The 19,120-nt window shown below is 40.9% G+C and overlaps 2 protein-coding genes across 4 annotated transcripts in view; both read right to left on the bottom strand.

Moving 5' to 3' along the window:
- The window catches only part of SOBP (sine oculis binding protein homolog), a 173,102-nt gene that overhangs the window by 102,837 nt on the left and 51,145 nt on the right, over nucleotides 1-19,120 (bottom strand). The window lies entirely within an intron of this gene.
- LOC117097165 (V-type proton ATPase subunit G 1-like) lies at nucleotides 16,122-17,114 on the bottom strand. Its single transcript, XM_033234763.1, has one exon. The coding sequence runs from the start codon at nucleotides 16,789-16,791 to the stop codon at nucleotides 16,435-16,437; it is 357 nt and encodes a 118-aa protein (XP_033090654.1). The 5' UTR covers nucleotides 16,792-17,114; the 3' UTR covers nucleotides 16,122-16,434.

Here is a 19,120-nt window from a genome sequence, read left to right as displayed (position 1 = left end):
TGAGATTCCTACTTTAGATTATAAGAGTCTATGTTTGCCGCACGGTACAAACCACATGTGTATTAAAGAAACTAATCAGATCTATATGTCACCCAAATTTCATACAAATCCATATTCTCTCACACAACACAAAATAAGAGGTTTCACGTGACAATTACGACTGTGACTGAGAATAAGATAATTACTCCTACCATGACAAATTTAGGAAGATTGATTAGTTAATCTGCAAAGGTTTTGCATAACCCATGATTCCCTGATAAAGCCATGTGGATGGATGATCAGGAGATTAAGGATCCTCTGACTGTGGATCCATTTATTCTTGACAGGACTAGGTGAACATGGTAGTTCTCAGTATCTCCTCTTTTTCTTACTTCATGCCTGTTTCTATTGTTTTCTTAGTTTAAATAAATTTCATCTTAATTTTTTCATCTCTGTTCCCTTTACATACTTTGTACTAAAGGATGTGTATATTGAAGGGAGAAAAATATGCCGGTCAACTAGTGTAGCCTTTACTTGTACAGCCTCCACATCTTCTATACGGGTTCCCAGGTTCAAAAAATGCACCCTTTACATAGGTGTAGTGTGGGAAGTAAACAAAACAAAAAAAGAAAAGAAAATACACCCAACACTTGACAGTACAGATGAGGAAATCTACTAGTTTATAAGCCAGCTTTAAAAAAAAAAAAAAAAATTTAATCTTATTTGGTAAACAAATTAACATTCCTTTCAATGTTCTTCATTTCAAAAAGCCAGTCCTAGTTTATTCAGTTCATCATTTGGTTCAGAAATAGTTTATCCATTCATTCAGTGAATACTTATCAAGACATTTTCATATGGCAGATGAAGTTTCAAACACTGGAGATGTAGTGGTAAACAAGACAGACAAAATCCCTGTCTTCATGGGGTTTTTATTATAATGAAAAACACAGGCAATAGACAAATTAAAATCTATAAAAGATATACGATATCTAGTAGTAGTATATGCTATGAAAAACAAAAGAAGTTATAAAGCATTTAGAGAGGATGGGAACTGCTAATCTATATAGCTAGTTGTTAAATAAAATAAAAAGTGCTCACTTTTTAATATCACTAGAATAATTTTTAAATTTTTTCTGATCTCTCTAGTATCTTATGAATTAACATATGAGAACTAAAATGCTACCCATGGTATTCTGCAGTTTTAATTATTTTATATTTCATTATATAAAATATATTTATATTTTATTAATTTACCTGTACCTTCCCTGCCTCATTCTAGAAAGGATTTATGACAGAGCAGTTACATAAATCGCCCTGCCTCTTTGCTATTCAAGAACTAGATCTTTAGGCTGAGCATGGTGGTTCACACCTGTAATCCCAGCACTTTGGGAGGCCGAGGCGGGTTGATCACGAGGTCAGGAGTTCGAGACCAGCCTGGCCAACATGGTGAAACCCTGTCTCTACTAAAAATAAAAAAATTAGCCGGGTGTGGTGGCAGGCACCAATAATTCCAGCTACTCAGGAGGCTGAGGCAGAAGAATTGCTTGAACCCAGGAGACGGAAGTTGCAGTGAGCCATGATCGTGCTACTGCACTCTAGCCTGGGTGACAGAACAAGACTCTGTCTTGGAGGAAAAAAAAAAGAACTAGATCTTTATGAAAAGAGTAGAAACACAAACTCATTTCCAAAGTATTTTATGTTCTCTCATTTGAAGTTGATTTCTCAGACAATCTAAGTATATCAGTAAGTCCTGAGAATCAAGATTTGCAAGGAAGATCAAATGAAAAGGCTAAAAATCAATACAGCCTACATCTTATAATCATACATTTCGTAGAAATTTAACTTTGTAATTTTTTTTCATGATGTCAGTCTCAGAAGCATGTCAGGATTAACCTCATGAATCAACATTCTAAGTCTAAAATGTTTAAATTTTGCATTCTAGATACAATGAATGTCAATATAACATGTGAGAATGGAGGCAGAAAGACAAGAGAAATTATCCATAAATTATGCAGAATCATCTTCTGCTCATCCTCCTTGGTAGAATGGGAAAAGTTGAATGACACAAAGGATAAACCTAAAAAATCACAGAACATACATAATCAACCAGTAACCTGCTCCATAACCAACCTCAGTCACTCAGCCTCAAAGTTTTTCTTAGCAGCCAGGTTTTAGAATAATGATGGTGACAGGAAATCCCTTGTGTTGGTGTGAGAGCTCAATTCATGAATAATCAAGTATCATCTACACAAAATGGGGCCAAAAAAAGTGAAATCTCTGTTTCAAATCCACTACTTGGCACTCTTTCCATCTGCTGAAACACTCTATAGTAACTTTCCGAACATTTGGTTTATATTGACCAAGTCTGATATACAGCTAAAGGCCATCAGATATACTTTGATTTTTGATTAATTTTGTCATTCTTGAAAGAGTAGCCATTAAGTTTCCAAATGGCTATATCTTCCATAATTTTTAATAGTTTCAGAACAATTTCATATAGAGATAGCAAAAACAAATTTCTGCTTGTACAAAGCAAGCCTACAAAAGCACTCATATTTAGCCTTATGATATATTTAAAATATATCTTTGCTTTTCAAATCACTTCTATCAGAGGTATTCACTAATTACTTATACAAAGGAAGTTTTATATGTTTTCATTTTATCTTGATTTCAAAGGAAAAAATCTCTAAATGTGAAATATATTTCCTACACCTCAGTTTTAGTTCTTTTTGCAGTCATATTACATTTATTTTATTCACAAAATGGTCACTTGCAACACCAACAAAATAAGTATACCAAGTACACACACAATATAGTTCCCAAATATAAGAATTGGTAAAGATCAGAAAGGAGAGATTAAGTTGAAGTCTGGAGGTATATGAATGTCTTATCAATTATAAAATGTGATATAAATGTATATTATTATTATTATTACTGCTATTGATGATATACTATCAATTAATTTCCTTTGAGGCTCATTATATATGTTAGATCACAGTTTTAGTTTGGATCCAATCACCACATGGTTCTCTTTTATCAGTCACCTGATGTTGGGAACTGCCAGATGGACACACCTGTTCTGAGGTTTGACTAGAATCTGTTTCACCCAGGCAAAAGGAAGGTTCGGACTGGCCCAATGTCTACAGCGGCTGAAAGACCTGCCCAAGCTGATGGTTTCCATGCTACCTCTTATTCGTGTATAACCATGATCCCCCTGTCTCAGAGTCAAGGCTTATAGACCAGGTTGTGCCACTTGCTTTGTTAGGCAAACATTAATGTAGTCAAACTATATAATTAATTCATGCCATTTTGTCAAGCCAATTCACAAAGAAAGAGCATTGGGAAACCATACTATTACCTCGTTGGATACCTCCAAATTGTATTCAGTGATTTGGTTTCAGGTGTGATGGATCAGATAGGTCCCTAGAAAGTGTCTGAGGTGATGGAAATCATGCTGCTGTGAGCATTATGAGATTTCAGGTAAGCTGATTTGTGTATGTGCATGGAAGTATAGCACTGGTATAATAGAAAACCTTTGACTACATGCAGATTTCAGAGAGGCCATTATTAGGTCATTCAGCATATCAAGGACAAAGCACTGATTTACTGGGTTTGCTTCAGAGTGTGCATTTCTGCTTTTTACACATGACAAACCACTGAATGGGATCATTAGACACCACCCTTGACTGGAACCATCTTCCAACACAGGCTGCCTGTGCCCTTTATAACATCCCTATTACATTAACAAGGAGAGCCATGATCTGGTTTCTGCAACTTGCCACAGAATTCTCAGGTCAAGTGTAAATGCATATTACAGAGCACCCTCTGGCATGCATTGTTAATGTCCTCATTTTTAAAAATCTCTAAAAGTCTTCAACTGTGCAACCGGAAAATGTTTCCAAATCCTCTTACCCCTAACATAGCAAATCCCATTGTTTATTAAGTCTGATGTTTTGTAAATTTGATCCTTCCTAGTTTATAGGGAGGAATTGTCTTCCAAAACAACCCAAGAGAGTTCTTCAGGAGACGAAAGCCAGTCAGGAGAACCCGCTTTCATGGTAAGAAGACAATTCTAGGATTAGGAGACACAACACTATTGCTAACCAATTGCGGTTCTGTCTGGGTCATGCGCTATCCGTGGCAGAAACAGGCAAGATGGCAGATGCCCTGGGTTATTTTAATTAATTTAATCATGTGACTAATTGGTCTCTGCTGGGTTTCTGTGGTAACTGCTTCCTAAGTGCTGATGGGCAATTGTGTTAAATGTAGCTTGGAATCTGCACGTAGGGCGCAGTGCCTTGGAGAGCCGTGCAGCTGCGCTTGGAAGGTGCCCTGCTGGGCCTCTGATTGTTGGAGTACAAGGCGCTTACAGCTGCACCGTCCTCTGGAAACAGGCACTGCCTCCCTTTTCTGAAGGAACATTGCTTACCTACCTACGTGGGTGAGAACTCACTGTGGACATATGAAAATGATCTGTGATCAAAAAATACTCAGGTTTGGCAAGGATGTGAGAATTTGATGGAGAAGAGTATCTGTAATAAAGGGACAGTGGAATGGGAAAGAGGAGAGAAGGAGAATTAAGGCGACTCTTCTATGAATAATATGCCGCCCCAGAAGCTATCATGTGTTATTCATAGCTGTCCAACTGATACTAATAAGCCATCCTTTCAAATGCCTTGCAGGGTTTATCTTTTTTTTTTTTTTTCATTCTCTTACAATGCCATCTCCTCCTGTCACCGAGAAGGTGCGTGGGAGAACGGGTGGGTGGATGGCCAGTTTTAGAGCACAGTCTACTTCAGACAGATGGAAGGAAAATGACTTCCAAATTTTCTCATGAAGTGGGATGTTTGTATTTGCGCAATGCATTCTAGCACCTGTGCAGAGAAAAAAATGTAATCACAGATTTCCCTCAGAAGGGGATTTTTAAAAATGTAAAACCACTAACTGCAGCACAAGGATGCTGCTGTACTTGAACAGGGCCTTCCATCTGCAGACCCAGCCAGGCTCACAGAGTAATAGTTTCTCTACCACCTCCCATGCCCCATCCCAGGCCTCTGTAGAAACAACAGTCAATGCTCAGACGCTCTCAAAATCTGAAGAGAAATTGCTTCCCATGTCTATTGGGATGGTGGCATGAATGATGATGCCTTTTTTCCAGAACAGAAGTGAGAGTCAGTTAGAGGGCAATGTTGCTTTTCCTTGACAAATGCCATAATGACCCACCAAAGCCACTCTGTGTCACTTGTGTTCTAGACTTCTGCAGAGAGGTGGCTCCAATGGATTCCAGCTCTACTTCCCCCAGCAGTCCTCCCAGACATGAAGAGGTGTCTTGGTAAATTAAGCTAAATTGCCTTCATCTAGAAATTTCACATTAGAAATGAACACTTAATGGGCTGACAGTTTAAATTCCTTTCAGAGGTGGCAAGGAGTAAGGAGTTCTGTTAAGTATTACGCTGCATCTGACAGGACATCCAGGCAGCAAGACTGTTTAATCCAACAGCTTACCACGACTAGAGCTTCCCCACATCCATCAAGCCTCTGTAATGCAAATGGAAGAATCTCTCCTTAACATCACCAGTTTTGTGACTTTAAAGTCATCCATTTTGAGAGGTCTGGGACTGCTCTAAGTATTGGACAAACTGTAGAAAAACTCTGTCACTTATTTCTCAAGGCCTGCATCCTGGAAGGAGCATCATCTCTAGCTCGCAGGCCAAATGCCCTTTTCCTTAATACTGTAAAGTTTATTAATGGAGGGTTACTCAAAAAATCTGCTGGGAGACACACCAGGCAGTACAAGTCAAAACCCAGTCTGGCCACACTGTCCCTCAGACTGGTGGATTTACAGCTCACCTCCACCTGCCCCAACCTCCATTCTAGGCTGCATGTGTCAGAAAACTTTCCATCTTCCATCTCTGGCTTAAGGGAAGAAACCTTGTTTGTAGAAGAGAAGATGGGAGCTGAATTCTCCCATGTCCAATGCATGTTACATCAGATAGGACCCTAAACCTGAATTCAAAAAGCCCACGCTTGAGGCAGGCAGATGACCTGAGACCAGGAGTTCAAGACCAGTCTGACCAACACAGCAAAACCTCGTCTCTACTAAAAATACAAAAAAACTGGCCAGGCACAGTGGCTCACACCTGTAATCCCAGTACTTTGGGAGGCCGAGGTGGGTGGATCACAAGGTCAAGAGTTCAAGACCAACCTGGCCAAGATGGTGAAACCCCGTTTCTACTAAAAATACAAAAAACTTAGCCAGGCGTGGTGGTGGGTACCTGTAATCCCAGCTACTCAGGAGGCTGAGGCAGAGAATTGCTTGAACCCAGGAGGTGGAGGTTGCAGTAAGCAGAGACCACTGCACTCTAGCCTGGGTGACAGAGGAAGATTCCATCTCAAAAAAAAAAAAAATTAACCGGGTGTAGTGGCGTGCACCTGCAGTCCCAGTTACTTGGGACACTGAGGCAGGAGAATCACTTGAGCCCAGGGGTCAGAGGTTGCAGTGAGCCGAGATCGTGCCAATGCACTCAGGCCTGAGTGACACAGTGAGACTCTGTCTCAAAAAAATAAAATAAAATAAATAAAAATAAAAAATAATAAGCCCATGAGTGGATTTCAGAAAGTCCACAGACCCCAAGAAATTATGTGTGAAATTCTCTGTGCATGTGTATTCCATGGAGAGAGACTCCAATCTGAAGCTTTCTTCATATTATCAAAGAAGGCCATGATTCAAACAGTTAAGAACTCCCAGCTCAGAGAGTTTTCTTTTTCTTATTTATTTATTTATTTATTTCAATAGGTTTCTGGGGGACAGGTGGTGTTTGGTTACATGAATAAGTTCTCAGGTTTATTCTCCACTCCACACCCATCCCATCTCTAATCTGGCTTTAAAGTACCAAACTATTTAAACGGGGAAGCCTTAGCTATCATGTCTTCATCAGTCTACTATTTATGTATTTATTTATTCTAGAGACAGGGTCTCATGCTGTCACCCAGGCTGGAGTACAGTGGTGTGATCATAGCTCACTGTAGCTTCTAACTCCTGGGTTCAAGTGACCCTCCTGCCTCAGCCTCCTAAGTAACTAGAACTACAGGTACATACCATCACCCCTGACCAGTGGCTGACTTTAAAATAGAGTCAGCCACTCTTTCTATTTGGTAGCCAAGATGTTCTCTCATCAACTCCCCTGATGTTGGCCAATCCTTGTGAAGGATGTGTCTCATGCCATGGTTAACAACACAGCTATGTGGAACAGGCCTGGGCCTCATCTCATTTGACTGTGGAATGGAGAAGACCAGGCCAAACATGGTGAGAGTCTATCCCCTCCTCATTGTCTGGTCTTCCTCCACTCCCCTGGCTTTCCCACCCTTGCCTCTCCCCACCAACTTGCCTCTGCCTTCCTTTGCTTCATTTTCACCCGATACAAGAGCTTCATATAGCACAGCTTAAAATGTGAGCATTCCTTTTACTATCCGATCAATACACACATCACCTGCAGTTCTCCATCAAGACAAATGCATACTTAAATTATAAATGGAGCAGCCACTGGCCATTTTAAGTGATAAATATAACACTGCTAAGAGAGCCCACAATGAAAGTTTAGAATAACTGATCATAGCTTGGTTTAACTTGGTGAAATTGCAGAGTTAAGGTCAAGGAGAATCTATCCAATGGTGAGAAACTGAAGGCTCCCAACCTACCATGATAATGACATTTCATACAAATATACCTATTTACCTATTATTTTCAAGCTTCTCAGCTCATCAGTAAGTCCCAATCAACAATTTTTTTTTTTTTTTTTTGAGACAGAGTCTTGCTCTGACGCCCAGGCTGAAGTACAGTGGTGTGATCTCAGCTCACTAAAACCTCCACCTCCTGGGTTCAAGTGATTCTCCTGCCTCAGCCTCCCGAGTAGCTGGGATTACAGGCATGCGCCACCATGCCCAGCTAATTTTTGTATATTTAGTAGAGACGAGGTTTCACCATATTGTTGAGGCTGGTCTCGAACTTCTGACCTCAAGTGATTCACCTGCTTCAGTCTCCCAAAGTGCTGGGATTACAGGCATGAGCCACTGGACCCAGCCCCAATCAACAATTTTTTAAATAAAATAAAACAGAAAATATCAGAGTGCATCACCTAGGAAAATAAGTACTGTATTATTTCACAAAATTTTTATTTTAGTTTTAAATACATATGCCCTGTTTTGTGTATTCTAAACTCCAGATATTATTCACATTTTAACGCTTCTGAAATCACAATTCATTTTACCCCTGTTTTTAGCCAGGTTGCAGCTGTGACATAATTGTATGAAAATCTTCACTGATACCTTCTGGTAAAATCAAGAAAACGCCATCATCAAAGTGACTTAGATTCCATGAAACTGGTTATGAGTTTGTGTATGTGCGTACCAAATTATAAAACAAATTTCTTACTACTGGTTCATAGTAAACAAAAGCTTGAAAAATAGCATACTACGCCATTTTACGAAGTTTGTATGTACACTTACTAAACACTGATATTCTAATCATGAAGGAGACCAGTTTCTATTGTTCTTCAGGCAACTGCAATTACAGCCTCCTCTTGTTACTGACTTCAGAAACTTCATCAGAGCTGATGTGTCTGTTGTGGTATCCACCCCTGACTAGATGTGTGGCCCCTGCAAGTCACTTAACTTCTCAGGGCCACAGTTTTCTCGGCCGTAGGAGGAGGATGTTGGAGAAGTTTTCTATCATCACTTTAAGTTTGCACAATTCAGGAAATGTGCAGACACATATTAAACTCTTCACGTGTCTGTCAGTCTCTGCATTACTTTATCCATGAGCCCTGAGCCCTGTCTGTTAGATTCTCTGCTTCTTTGCCTCCTTTATCTCCTGAATACTTCTTCATAAAACATCCCAAGGGCAAAATGATGTCAAAAATCCATTGTTTAAGTTATGTAGTATTGTTTCAAGCATTCCTACAAAGTCTGTGATATTTTAAAATGTTAAAGCACAACAAGGGAATGACAGTAAGGGTTATGCATTTGCTTTTTAATGTGTGACATGTGGCACTCTCATTCCTGACTCACATCCTTTGTGAGCCTCGCCGTCCTTTTTTCTATCCATTCCATTTCCTGAATCTATATTTTGGTCTCTAAATTAGCATGTGCTCACTCATGCATAGAGCCTGGCCTTTGGGCTGGGTAAGTCACCCTGTGGTGCCCAGGTTCTTCTTACCCGCATCGGTTCCAGCACGCCTCACATCATGTCATTTGTTTACTGGTTGCTCTCCCCATTCAACTGTGAGAGCCTCAGAGGCAAGGACCTCTCTTTATCTGTCTTTGTATCCCCAGCCACAGAACAATGCCCTTCATGCTGCGGATGTTCAATATTGCTTGTTAAATAAATGCGTAAGTGAATAAATGTGTGGCGTGAGGTCAACTTCCACACAAGCACAGAAAAATTCACACGCTCAAACAGACACTCTTCTGAGCAGAAACCACGTCTCAGATGTCTAATTTCCACAGCACCCAGCCCTGAGACAAGTTCCATCCTCTGAGGACCTCACTGAGTTGCTGATTCATGTGCTTGTTTTACAGACACCAGTCTGTACCCAAATACGCATTCTTATGCTTCTCTCCAGCCTTTCACTGCCCACACTATTCCAGTATCCTGGTCCAAGCTGAGTGTGGGTCAACTGTTCCTGTCAGCAGCTGCCCTGCAAGGGGGCTGAGTGACAGAAAGGATTATTTCAGCTTCAGGACTCAAGACCAAAATGAAAGCTGCCAACTTCCTTCCTGTCCCCACTGGCCTTTCAGGTGTAGAGAGGAGGGACCCCATGGGTGCCAGGCTGCCCAGGAATGAGTAAGGCCCATCTCTCCATGTCTCCTCCCATGCACTGCTGGGTTAGAGTAACATGACCATAGCTTACCAGGTCCCTGGACATCCCTACAGAGTGCAGGTGATAGGAGTTAACTATCATGGTTGTTTTGACACAGGTTTTCTCCAGTACATCACCCCATCTCCCTGCACACATATGGAGAAGGACATTGAGGTCTACATCACCATTACTTGCCCCTGATCAAACATTTAGCCAAATATCTAGGCCATGGAACATCAAACATCTCCCTATCCAGAGCTGAATTATATGATCATAAAAAATTTAAAATTAACTGATATTTACTAAGTACTAAATGACTACATTAGAAATGCAAAAAAATGAGCAAAAGGGCTTGAATGAGGAGGGGAGTTGTACTTTTGGGGAAATGGAAATATAAAGTTCTAACTCCATTTACTTTGGGGCACTTTAACTTTCTTCTTTCATCGCATTTAATACAAAATGACACCCTAAATGAAACACCATAAGGCATCTAGGGTTTTTTTTTTTTTTCCTGAGTTTCTATTTAATTCTGGTTGTCTTGATTTAAGCTTCTATAATCAATTTGTGCTTCAATAATACAAATGATTTCTATGAGCTCCACCCCAGTATAGGGCTTGGGAGTATGCCTCTTTATAATTAATTATCTGTATTTACCTGTTTTTTTTTGTTTGTTTTGTTTTATTTTTATTTTTGAGACGGAGTCTCACTCTGTTGCCAAGACTGGAGTGCAGTGGTGCGATCTTGGCTCACTGCAAGCTCTGCCTCCCGGGTTCACGCCATTCTCCTGCCTCAGCTTCCTGAGTAGCTGGGACTACAGGCGCCTGCCAACATGCCCGGCTAATTTTTTTTGTATTTTTAGTAGAGACAGGCTTTAACCATGTTAGCCAGGAAGATCTCGATCTCCTGACCTCGTGATCCGCCCGCCTTGGCCTCCCAAAGTGCTGGGATTACAGGCATAAGCCACCGTGCCTGGCCGGTTTATCTGTTTTTAATTCAACTTTTTAATTTTTTTATTTGTTTTTTAGAAAATAAGGTCTTGCTCTGTCACCCAGGCTGGAGTGCAGTAGCACAATCACAGCTCACTGCAACCTCAAACTCCTGGCTCAAGGAATTCTCCCTCAGCCTCCCTAGTAGCTGAGATGACAAGTGTGCACCACCACACCTGGCTAATTTTTTTTTTTATATTTTGTAGAACAGGGTCTTGCTATGTTGTCCGGGCTGGTCATGAACTCCTGGCCTCAAGTGATCCTCCCACCTCAGCCTCCCAAAGTGCTGGTGTTACAGATGTGAGCCTTTGCACCTAGCCCTTAATTCACTCTTTAAGTCAACTTTGAATGTGCTGAAATCTGGGAGGTCAATATTCTTTTCTACTTATTAAATAATTCATGATAAAGAAAGTTGAAAAGTATATTATTGGTTGGCCGGGCGTGGTGGTTCACGCCTGTAATCCCAGCACTTTGGGAGGCCGAGGCAGGTGGATCACGAGGTCAGGAGATCAAGACCATCCTGGCTAACATGGTGAAACCCCGGCTCTACTAAAAATACAAAAAATTAGCCGAGTATGGTGGCGGGCACCCGTAGTCCCAGCTACTTGGGAGGCTGAGGCAGGAGAACGGCGTGAACCTGGGAGGTGGAGCTTGCAGTGAGCCGAGATCGCGCCACTGCACTCCAGTCTGAGCGACAGAGCAAGACTCTCAAAAAAAAAAAAAAAACACAGAAAAAGAAAATTATGTCATTCGTACATGGTTTTCTCTGATGCCAGTAGGCCATGAGATTGGGGATTCCTTTTGTTGTTGTTGGTAAGCAGTATTGACTTGATGTCAGATTTGAAGTTCTATTGGATTTACAGCAGTGGTGTCTGCTCCCTTTACATTTGATTCACAAATCCCTCATACTCAATGAGCTCTCAATGGTACCACTTTAACTAGAAGTAAGAAGTCATCAAACTAAATCATGGGACTGGGTTGTAAGTCTACCTTCTCTCCCTTCCATTCACCTGCAATAGTCTAAATCACTCCTTCCCTGAAGCATGCCTTATCAGCTGTGCAGTGCAATAGAAGGGGGTAAATGTTTTCCCAACCTAGAAACCCATCAACTTGGACCCCGAAGCATGACATCTGAACACCTAACTGCAAGACCAGGAACAGCTCACAACTGCTATCTGTGATCATTAACAACCTGCTTGCATTTCCAGGGCTGCCTCCATGGATTAATATATGCACTACATATTAAACCATCTGCCATAGAGTCTGATCCAGTCTTTCCCCATTGTGGCCAACTGCAAAGGTTACCCCTGAGTGTTAAGAGACTGAATACACTTTGATTACATTTACATTTATCAATTCTTTAGTTTTATTATTAGTTCTTTTGTCCTCAACAATATACCTTTTCAGGCTTTTGTATCCTATATTTGTATAGCCTGCAGTATAATAAAAATACATTTAATCCTCTGTGTCAACTCTTTTAAAGTTCAGCATTAGCCTTTTATAAAAATCAGGTTCAAGAAGAATGAACTACACGTTTCCTGTGAGAAGGGACATAGCTTGATTATCAGCATATTGTTTGACGTACTTTTGTCTGCTTTAAAAAATTGTCTTTAATGTAGTCAAACATTTAAACGTTAATTTTTTTACTCTAGGCAGGCAACACAATGAGCCCCCTACAGATGGGACCAAGTTCTCCTCTCTGGGGATGCTGAGAGTCAGCCCATATCAGGGACGTGAGGATTAAAACGTTTTGTTCCCTTGTGCTCGCTGATGGCTGAGTGAATGGAATTGCATCTGATGTCAGGTTACCTCATTATATGTATATATTTGTAAGGGTTTCTTTTTGGGGACAGGGTAATTCTCTGTGGTTTTTCAAATGAAAGCAACTAAGAGAAAGTAGGAAATGCTCCCTCCTTCCTGTCATCTACTGCCAAATAAGCCATCAGTATTACCAAGGGACACTACTCCTAATATAAACCCCTGGGATGGTACACTATTAATTTCTCTACTCTGAGGAATATCATTCACTCCTTCCCCAGGTTCTTAATCCAAGGCTGGGCCTTATTTCTTGTCTTCAGTTGTTTATGTTCTTCAAGGGTCTCTTCGGGGGGAGTCAGCCAAACTCTAAATGAATTACATGGATTTTTGAAAATCCAAACAACTTACCTTACTTTTTTGCAAGGCTATATTTGGTCATTTTTATTTAGGTTTGTATCAAATGCTAACTCAAGACATAAATACTGTTTTTTGGTTTTTGTTTTTTTTTCTCTCAAAGGAGGCTCCTCATATAGTGACCCTGCAAACTTTGTACTATTCTGTCATTCCTTAGAGTCTGGCTTTTCTCAAAATTTTGATAATGGACACTCACCCATCTCAAATCCAGAGGCTTTCTGTGTGCACATGAGTGCAGGTACCTGCATGCTTATGGGAAGATACTTGGAGGACTGCATCCAGGATGCAGCAAAGCGGACCCTCGAGAGAAGCTGGATGCCCTTGTACCCCAGTGACTTCTCCACTCTCAAGTATAAGTGCTATTTTTAATGCTATCAGCAACATCGTACTTTATTTCCTTCATATGTTTTGGACCCTCTGATTTATGGCGCTTAAGCTTCTCAAATTTGCTTCAACTGATTTTCCTTGGAGATTCAAACCACTGTTTAAGTTGCACAAAATCCTTATAAAACCTGCTCTACATCACAGATACAGGACAGGGAAGCTACTCCCAACTGTCCATATACGGTATCTTTCTCTTACACTGCTTCCTAAGGTCCTTAGAGCACAGCTTCTGACATCCAATGTCCATACGTACATTGTGTGTCTTCACTATCTTTGGTTGCTTTCCGAAATGTCATCTGTGTGCCCTCTCCATTTCCCATTGGTCTTTAATATGTCTTCCGAATTTCCTGAGACAGATTCTTTTACTTTCTAAAGGATGCCTTTTTAGTACTAATAAAACTTTCATACTTGTCTGCTTAATCACGCCAGCTTTACTGTCCCCTTTTTCCTTTTTGTTTTTGGCTCAGAGGTATATGAACCATCTGTGCCTCTAAAACAGTTTGCTTAAATAGCCTCCAGGCAGATTTTATGGTTTTTAAGTTTTTTACTTTAACCTTCAGCCTGCTGTTAGCCATTTTCAGCACAGTTTTAAAATCAGCCTCTTTTGGAAATGACTGTCATTATTTGTGGCTTTCAGGAGCTACTAGAACTGGAGAGGGGCTGCTGACTCCAGCTGAACTGGAAGTCCCGGGTTCACAGTTACCTGAGGCAAGAAAAGGTGTGGGTAGCCTTATAAGGGTCATCTCTCCCATTTGGCATTCTGAAGAGAGATTCAGATTCCTCTCATTAGGAATATCCATGTCCATATCACCCAGGTAAGACCCAGGAAGATAAAATCTGAATTACTCACCTGCCTATTTATTTGTCACTACATTTCTATAGAGTTGTCATCATGATTTTAGGTACTAAAATTAGACGCGAGGCTGAAACAAAGAATACAAAGAAAGGGAGGAGAATCCCTTCCTTCCCGCCACACCACTGCACCACAAAAATCACCCTCTGTTGCTTTGCCAGCAAACATGCTGTTCTGTTTCCATTTTATCACAATTGTCTTGCGTAGGGACCTGAGTGTCAATCAGCAGTTCTCTGTCCTGGAATTCATCATTACCCATACTTTCTGTCTGCCCTTGCATTAATGTTAACATAACTATGTAGTTCTCTCTATATATAACAAAACTACATCTCTTCACCACACCTAGTGGGGATGAGGGTATCTGCCCTTTCTGTGGCTCTTTCCAGCAAAAAGTGAGTTACCTCATTTATCTTTCAACCACATTCATCAGACAGTAATTACACTATTCTCCTCTCTCAAATCAGTGCGTTTTTGCACAATCTTTTCTCTGTTGTCATTGTTGCTTTTCTAGTACATTTGATAGTTAAAAACACTTAAGCTCTTATAATTATCATTGTGATTATTACAGTATTATGATGTATTTATAAAATGCTTCTATCTTCAAGAGTTACAAGCTGTATACTCTCTGAAGTGATGTAGTATTAATGTGCTAACTCTATAGTCCATGAAGCTGATCAAAAAGTCAGAGCAGGCAGAGGCCAGCAGGCAAGCAACGAATCCCCAAGGATTTGAAGGAAGGAAGGAAGAAGGAAGGAAGGAGGAAGGAAGGAAGGAAGGAGGGAGGGAGGGAGGGAGGGAGGGAGGGAGGGAGGGAGGGAAAAGAAAGAAAGAAACAAAGAAGGAAGGAAGGAAGGAAGGAAGGAAGGAAAGAAGGAAGGAAGGAATGAATTAGCAAACAAATGGATGAATAGGGTTATCATTCCAGGGAATATCTGATTGCTCAATTGTTTTCTTGTTTGTGGGTAAAGGACCATTCCTCCATAAAGAACACGAAATTAGCAAAGAAAGAGCAAATCAATGCCAAAATTAGAAATCACACTGCGGTGTCCTCAGCCTAATAAGCTCTTCCTTCTCTCTTTCCTTACTTCACACCTCTTTATCCTTCAGATTTCAGTGCTAGTCCCACTTACTCAGGGAAGCTTCAAGATCTTCTGACAAGTCAACTCACCCTGAAAAAGGTTCTCATGGGACTGTGCCCAATACTATCAAGGCACTTGCCACAGTGACAATTTCACATTTGTGTTATTATTTAAATAAACTTCTGTCCCTCAATGGACTATAAGATTCATGAGGGCAAGGACCAGGTTTTGCTGGCCACTGCAACTCCCATAGTTACTGTTCAACAAATATTTGTTGAATGAATAAATAAATAATTAATAATGGTGAAAGCTGCAATCTTCAATACTTCTACTCCTTTGGCCACCTGAACTTGAAGCATTTAGCCTCAGACTGTATCGCAATTCTTCTGAACACTTCTCTTTTCCTTCTGTTTAGCAGACACAGTTTTCAGCCACAAAGAAAGTAGCTTCAATGTGTGAACCAGCTGTTTTTTTCCTTTTTTTTTTTTTTTGCATGACAGAGTCTTTACTTTTAAATGATTACTGATACACCAAGCAATAACATGTAACAAGTTCTTGAATTCTATCATCTCGTAATTTTGATTAAGAGAAACTAAAAGCAGCCCAAATAATTCCACTAGTATTCACTGTTCTAACCATTAGTAAGAACGGACTACGTTAAGGCTCGCTGCTGCTTCAGACAGGTTACAAAGAACTAGTTACCACTTTTACATAAATAAAGCCCCTGACCTTCAAGAAAGTATTAGGGGAAAAAAAAATATTTAATCCCTTCCTTTCTTAAAACAATGGTTATGTGGTTTTTTTTTTTTTTAACTAGATCTAAGAAAGAAAAAGTCAACAGTGATATGCATGTTGCTTGAGCCAAAAGGCATAGGAAAAAAAGACAACATATACCCACTAAACTCCTAAGAAATATGAGGTAAAAAGATGAAATCTTTAGGTAATTTCTAAGTCTGTACAAAAAAGCTAGATTTGCTACTGTCCAAAAAGTAGAAGGACCTACTATATAATATATGGAAATAATTTAATGCCATTTCATAAGAATATAACTAGAGCTGTGCTAAAGTTTCATATTCATGAGGGCATCTAAAATGCCACTCCACAAACAGGTGCTCTCTCTTCTTCTATCCATTTATGCGGTAGTTTTCATGGATTTCCGGCCAAATGTCACAGACAAAAGCCAAGAGGTTATCCAAGATTTCATCCCTGTTCTGCCGGAAGTAGGTCTGGAGGATGGTCATCTTCTCCTGGGTCTCCTTCTCCACTTCAGTGCTGCAACTGCTATGGGATCCCAGTGCCGAATCTTCCTTGGCCTTGAATTCTTTCTCCCTCTGCAGGCGGTACTGTTCAATTTCAGCCTGAGCTTCTTCTTTGGCCTGCTTCAGCCTTCGGTTCTTTCCTTTGAGGGCCTCAGACACCTTCTCGGCTGCCCACTTCTTGGCCAGCAGCAGCTGCTGAATCCCCTGCGACTGACTAGTCATGGCGGCAGCGACTCTGAGCTGGACCAGCTAACTCTTGATGGGTAACAGCAGCCTCATCCCATCAGACTTCTACTTCAAAGCATCTAGCTCCCCACATCCAATACAGCCCTTGGCCAGCCTCTCCTAGGCCACTTACACTGAGGAAACTACATTCTGGGCTATCTGCTGCTGTAATGGCACCACTGTTCCTCTTCACAAATGGGGATAACAGCTAGCCACAATCCCTTTGTTTTAGTTCTGTGCAATCTCATGTTCTAAAGTCCAAAAAGGGCGGAAACAGTGATCACATCAGTCCTGATACTACAGCCAGTGTTCTAATACTCAGGTTTCTCAAAACAGCTGGTGCTGGGTAGAAGAGGTGGTTTATCTAAGGATCCTATGATAAATGCTAACCACATTTTTATCTTTCAATCCACTTTGGATTATTTCTCCCACATGTCAAGAGTAGACAGGCATGACACATCCATTGTGTAAAGAATTCAGCTTCATGAAATAACCTCAGGAAATCATCTCTCTTTCTCTCTTGTGGGCATTTGCTGGCATCTCCCATCAGCCATCACTCTGGTCCCCTCCCTAACAGTTCCCTGACTTTCATTCTGGTAGCTACCCCTCCCCATGCTGCCCATGGGCTTCAGAGGAAAATGAGCTCAACCTGAATTTCAGAGGGAAGCCCTGATTGGCTCATGCTAGACATTCCATTGCTCTCTCTCGTCATAGCCCCCCAGTTCAGGTATGAGCATGTAATGCAAGCACAGACAACGAGTATGAATTTCAAGACTCTTTTTTGGAATGCTAGGACAGAGACACTCATTCCAGAGCATGTCAACAAGAAAGTGTGTAGCCCTGATTGCTGCTAGCAGCTGTCCCATAACCACTGGTGAGCTTGCCATGGAATGTGGCCAACACTCTATATGGAAGAATACAGAGATGGAAAGAAATGGGACCGTGATAAGACCACTGTGCTGCTGAATCAACCTGCCCCAAAGTATATACTAGCTTGGGACTTTATAACTCCAAATGATGTCTTTTATTGTTGAGGTCTTCTGTTACTTGTATTAAAAATCCTGACACACCCTACAAGTAATCACCAAACTATACCCACTCTCAGAATAAAACAGACTTCAAAATAATCCCTTTACCCAAAGATGGTCCCTTCAAGACTACCATCTCTTTACCATAATGCTACCTCTAAGGCTAGAGCTTGAGAAGGTCCGTGGATGCTGTAGGTCTCCCAGAGCAAGAGTTAGATTCTGTATGGAGTTTGCCTTCTGAGGCCCTAACCTCTCTACCAGATTGGAGACAAGCCCCACCTGCCCTATAGAAAGAAAATTGCTGTGTCAGAACACTTACCGAACAGTATCCCTCCCTGATGCCTTTCCTCCCACACCTTGCCCCCCAAAAAAACACAAAACACAAAAAAAACAAAACACACACACACAAAACTAAATTGGTTCAACACACTTTTGCTACTGGGAAATGTTTCATAACTACTAATGAATAATTCAGTGAATAAGATATTTTTAGTTTTCTATTGCCAGACACACCCAACTTTGATGCGAATGCTGTTGCCTTTCTTACTCTCCAAATCCCCCTTGCATACGGGATCCTAAACGTGTTACTTCCTTCACAGAGGCCCAATCAACAACAAAAATCAGATCATATCACCCATCCTGCTCAACAGCTTCCAATAGCTGCTATCACACTTAGAATGAACTCCAAACTACTGCCTCTCCAGCCTACGTCATTTGGCTTCTCACCACCTTGATCATTCCGCTCCAGACATCTGTACTTCTTGCTGCTATTCAAAAATGCCAAGACTGTTCCTGCCTTAGGACCTCTGTTTCTCACTTACTCCCCCTTCTCCACAGGACACTCTGCTGCCAGCTCCTCACACACAGCTAGCTCCGTCACTTCCTTCTGTCCCCAGCATACGTCACCTCCTCAAAAATAACTCCTGTGGTCCTCAGACATAAAACAGCAGCCCCTCACGAGCCTCTCCCTCAGTCTGCTTTTTTTTCATTGCACTTTTTCCTACCTGAAATTATATTACAAAGATATTTTTAAGACTGTATATATCATCTATCTCCCCTGCCAGAGTGTAAGTCCCTTTAAGACAGGGACTTTTTCTCTTGTTCAAAAGTCTATCCACCAAGAGTAAAACACGCTTAGTGTCGTACACGGGCTCAATATATCTTTTTATTTTATTTTTTAAAGAATGAATGGATGATTAAATAACAAGATTTCTTTTAAGTGTGGCTAAAAACAAACAAAAAGCTGTAGGGAGGTATTTATTTCCTATCGGGCAAACTCCCCTTTTTCTTTGATATCA

Source organism: Trachypithecus francoisi, unplaced genomic scaffold, assembly GCF_009764315.1.
Source record: "Trachypithecus francoisi isolate TF-2019V2 unplaced genomic scaffold, Tfra_2.0 Lachesis_group15, whole genome shotgun sequence".
NCBI classification, from domain to species: Eukaryota; Metazoa; Chordata; class Mammalia; order Primates; family Cercopithecidae; genus Trachypithecus; species Trachypithecus francoisi.
The sequence above is the reverse complement of the archived record's forward strand: the minus strand, read 5'-3'. Positions and strand labels throughout refer to the sequence as shown.

Coding starts and splice junctions, on each gene's coding strand:
- LOC117097165 (XM_033234763.1), bottom strand. CDS start 16,791: ATGACTAGTCAGTCGCAGGGGATTCAGCAGCTGCTGCTGGCCAAGAAG.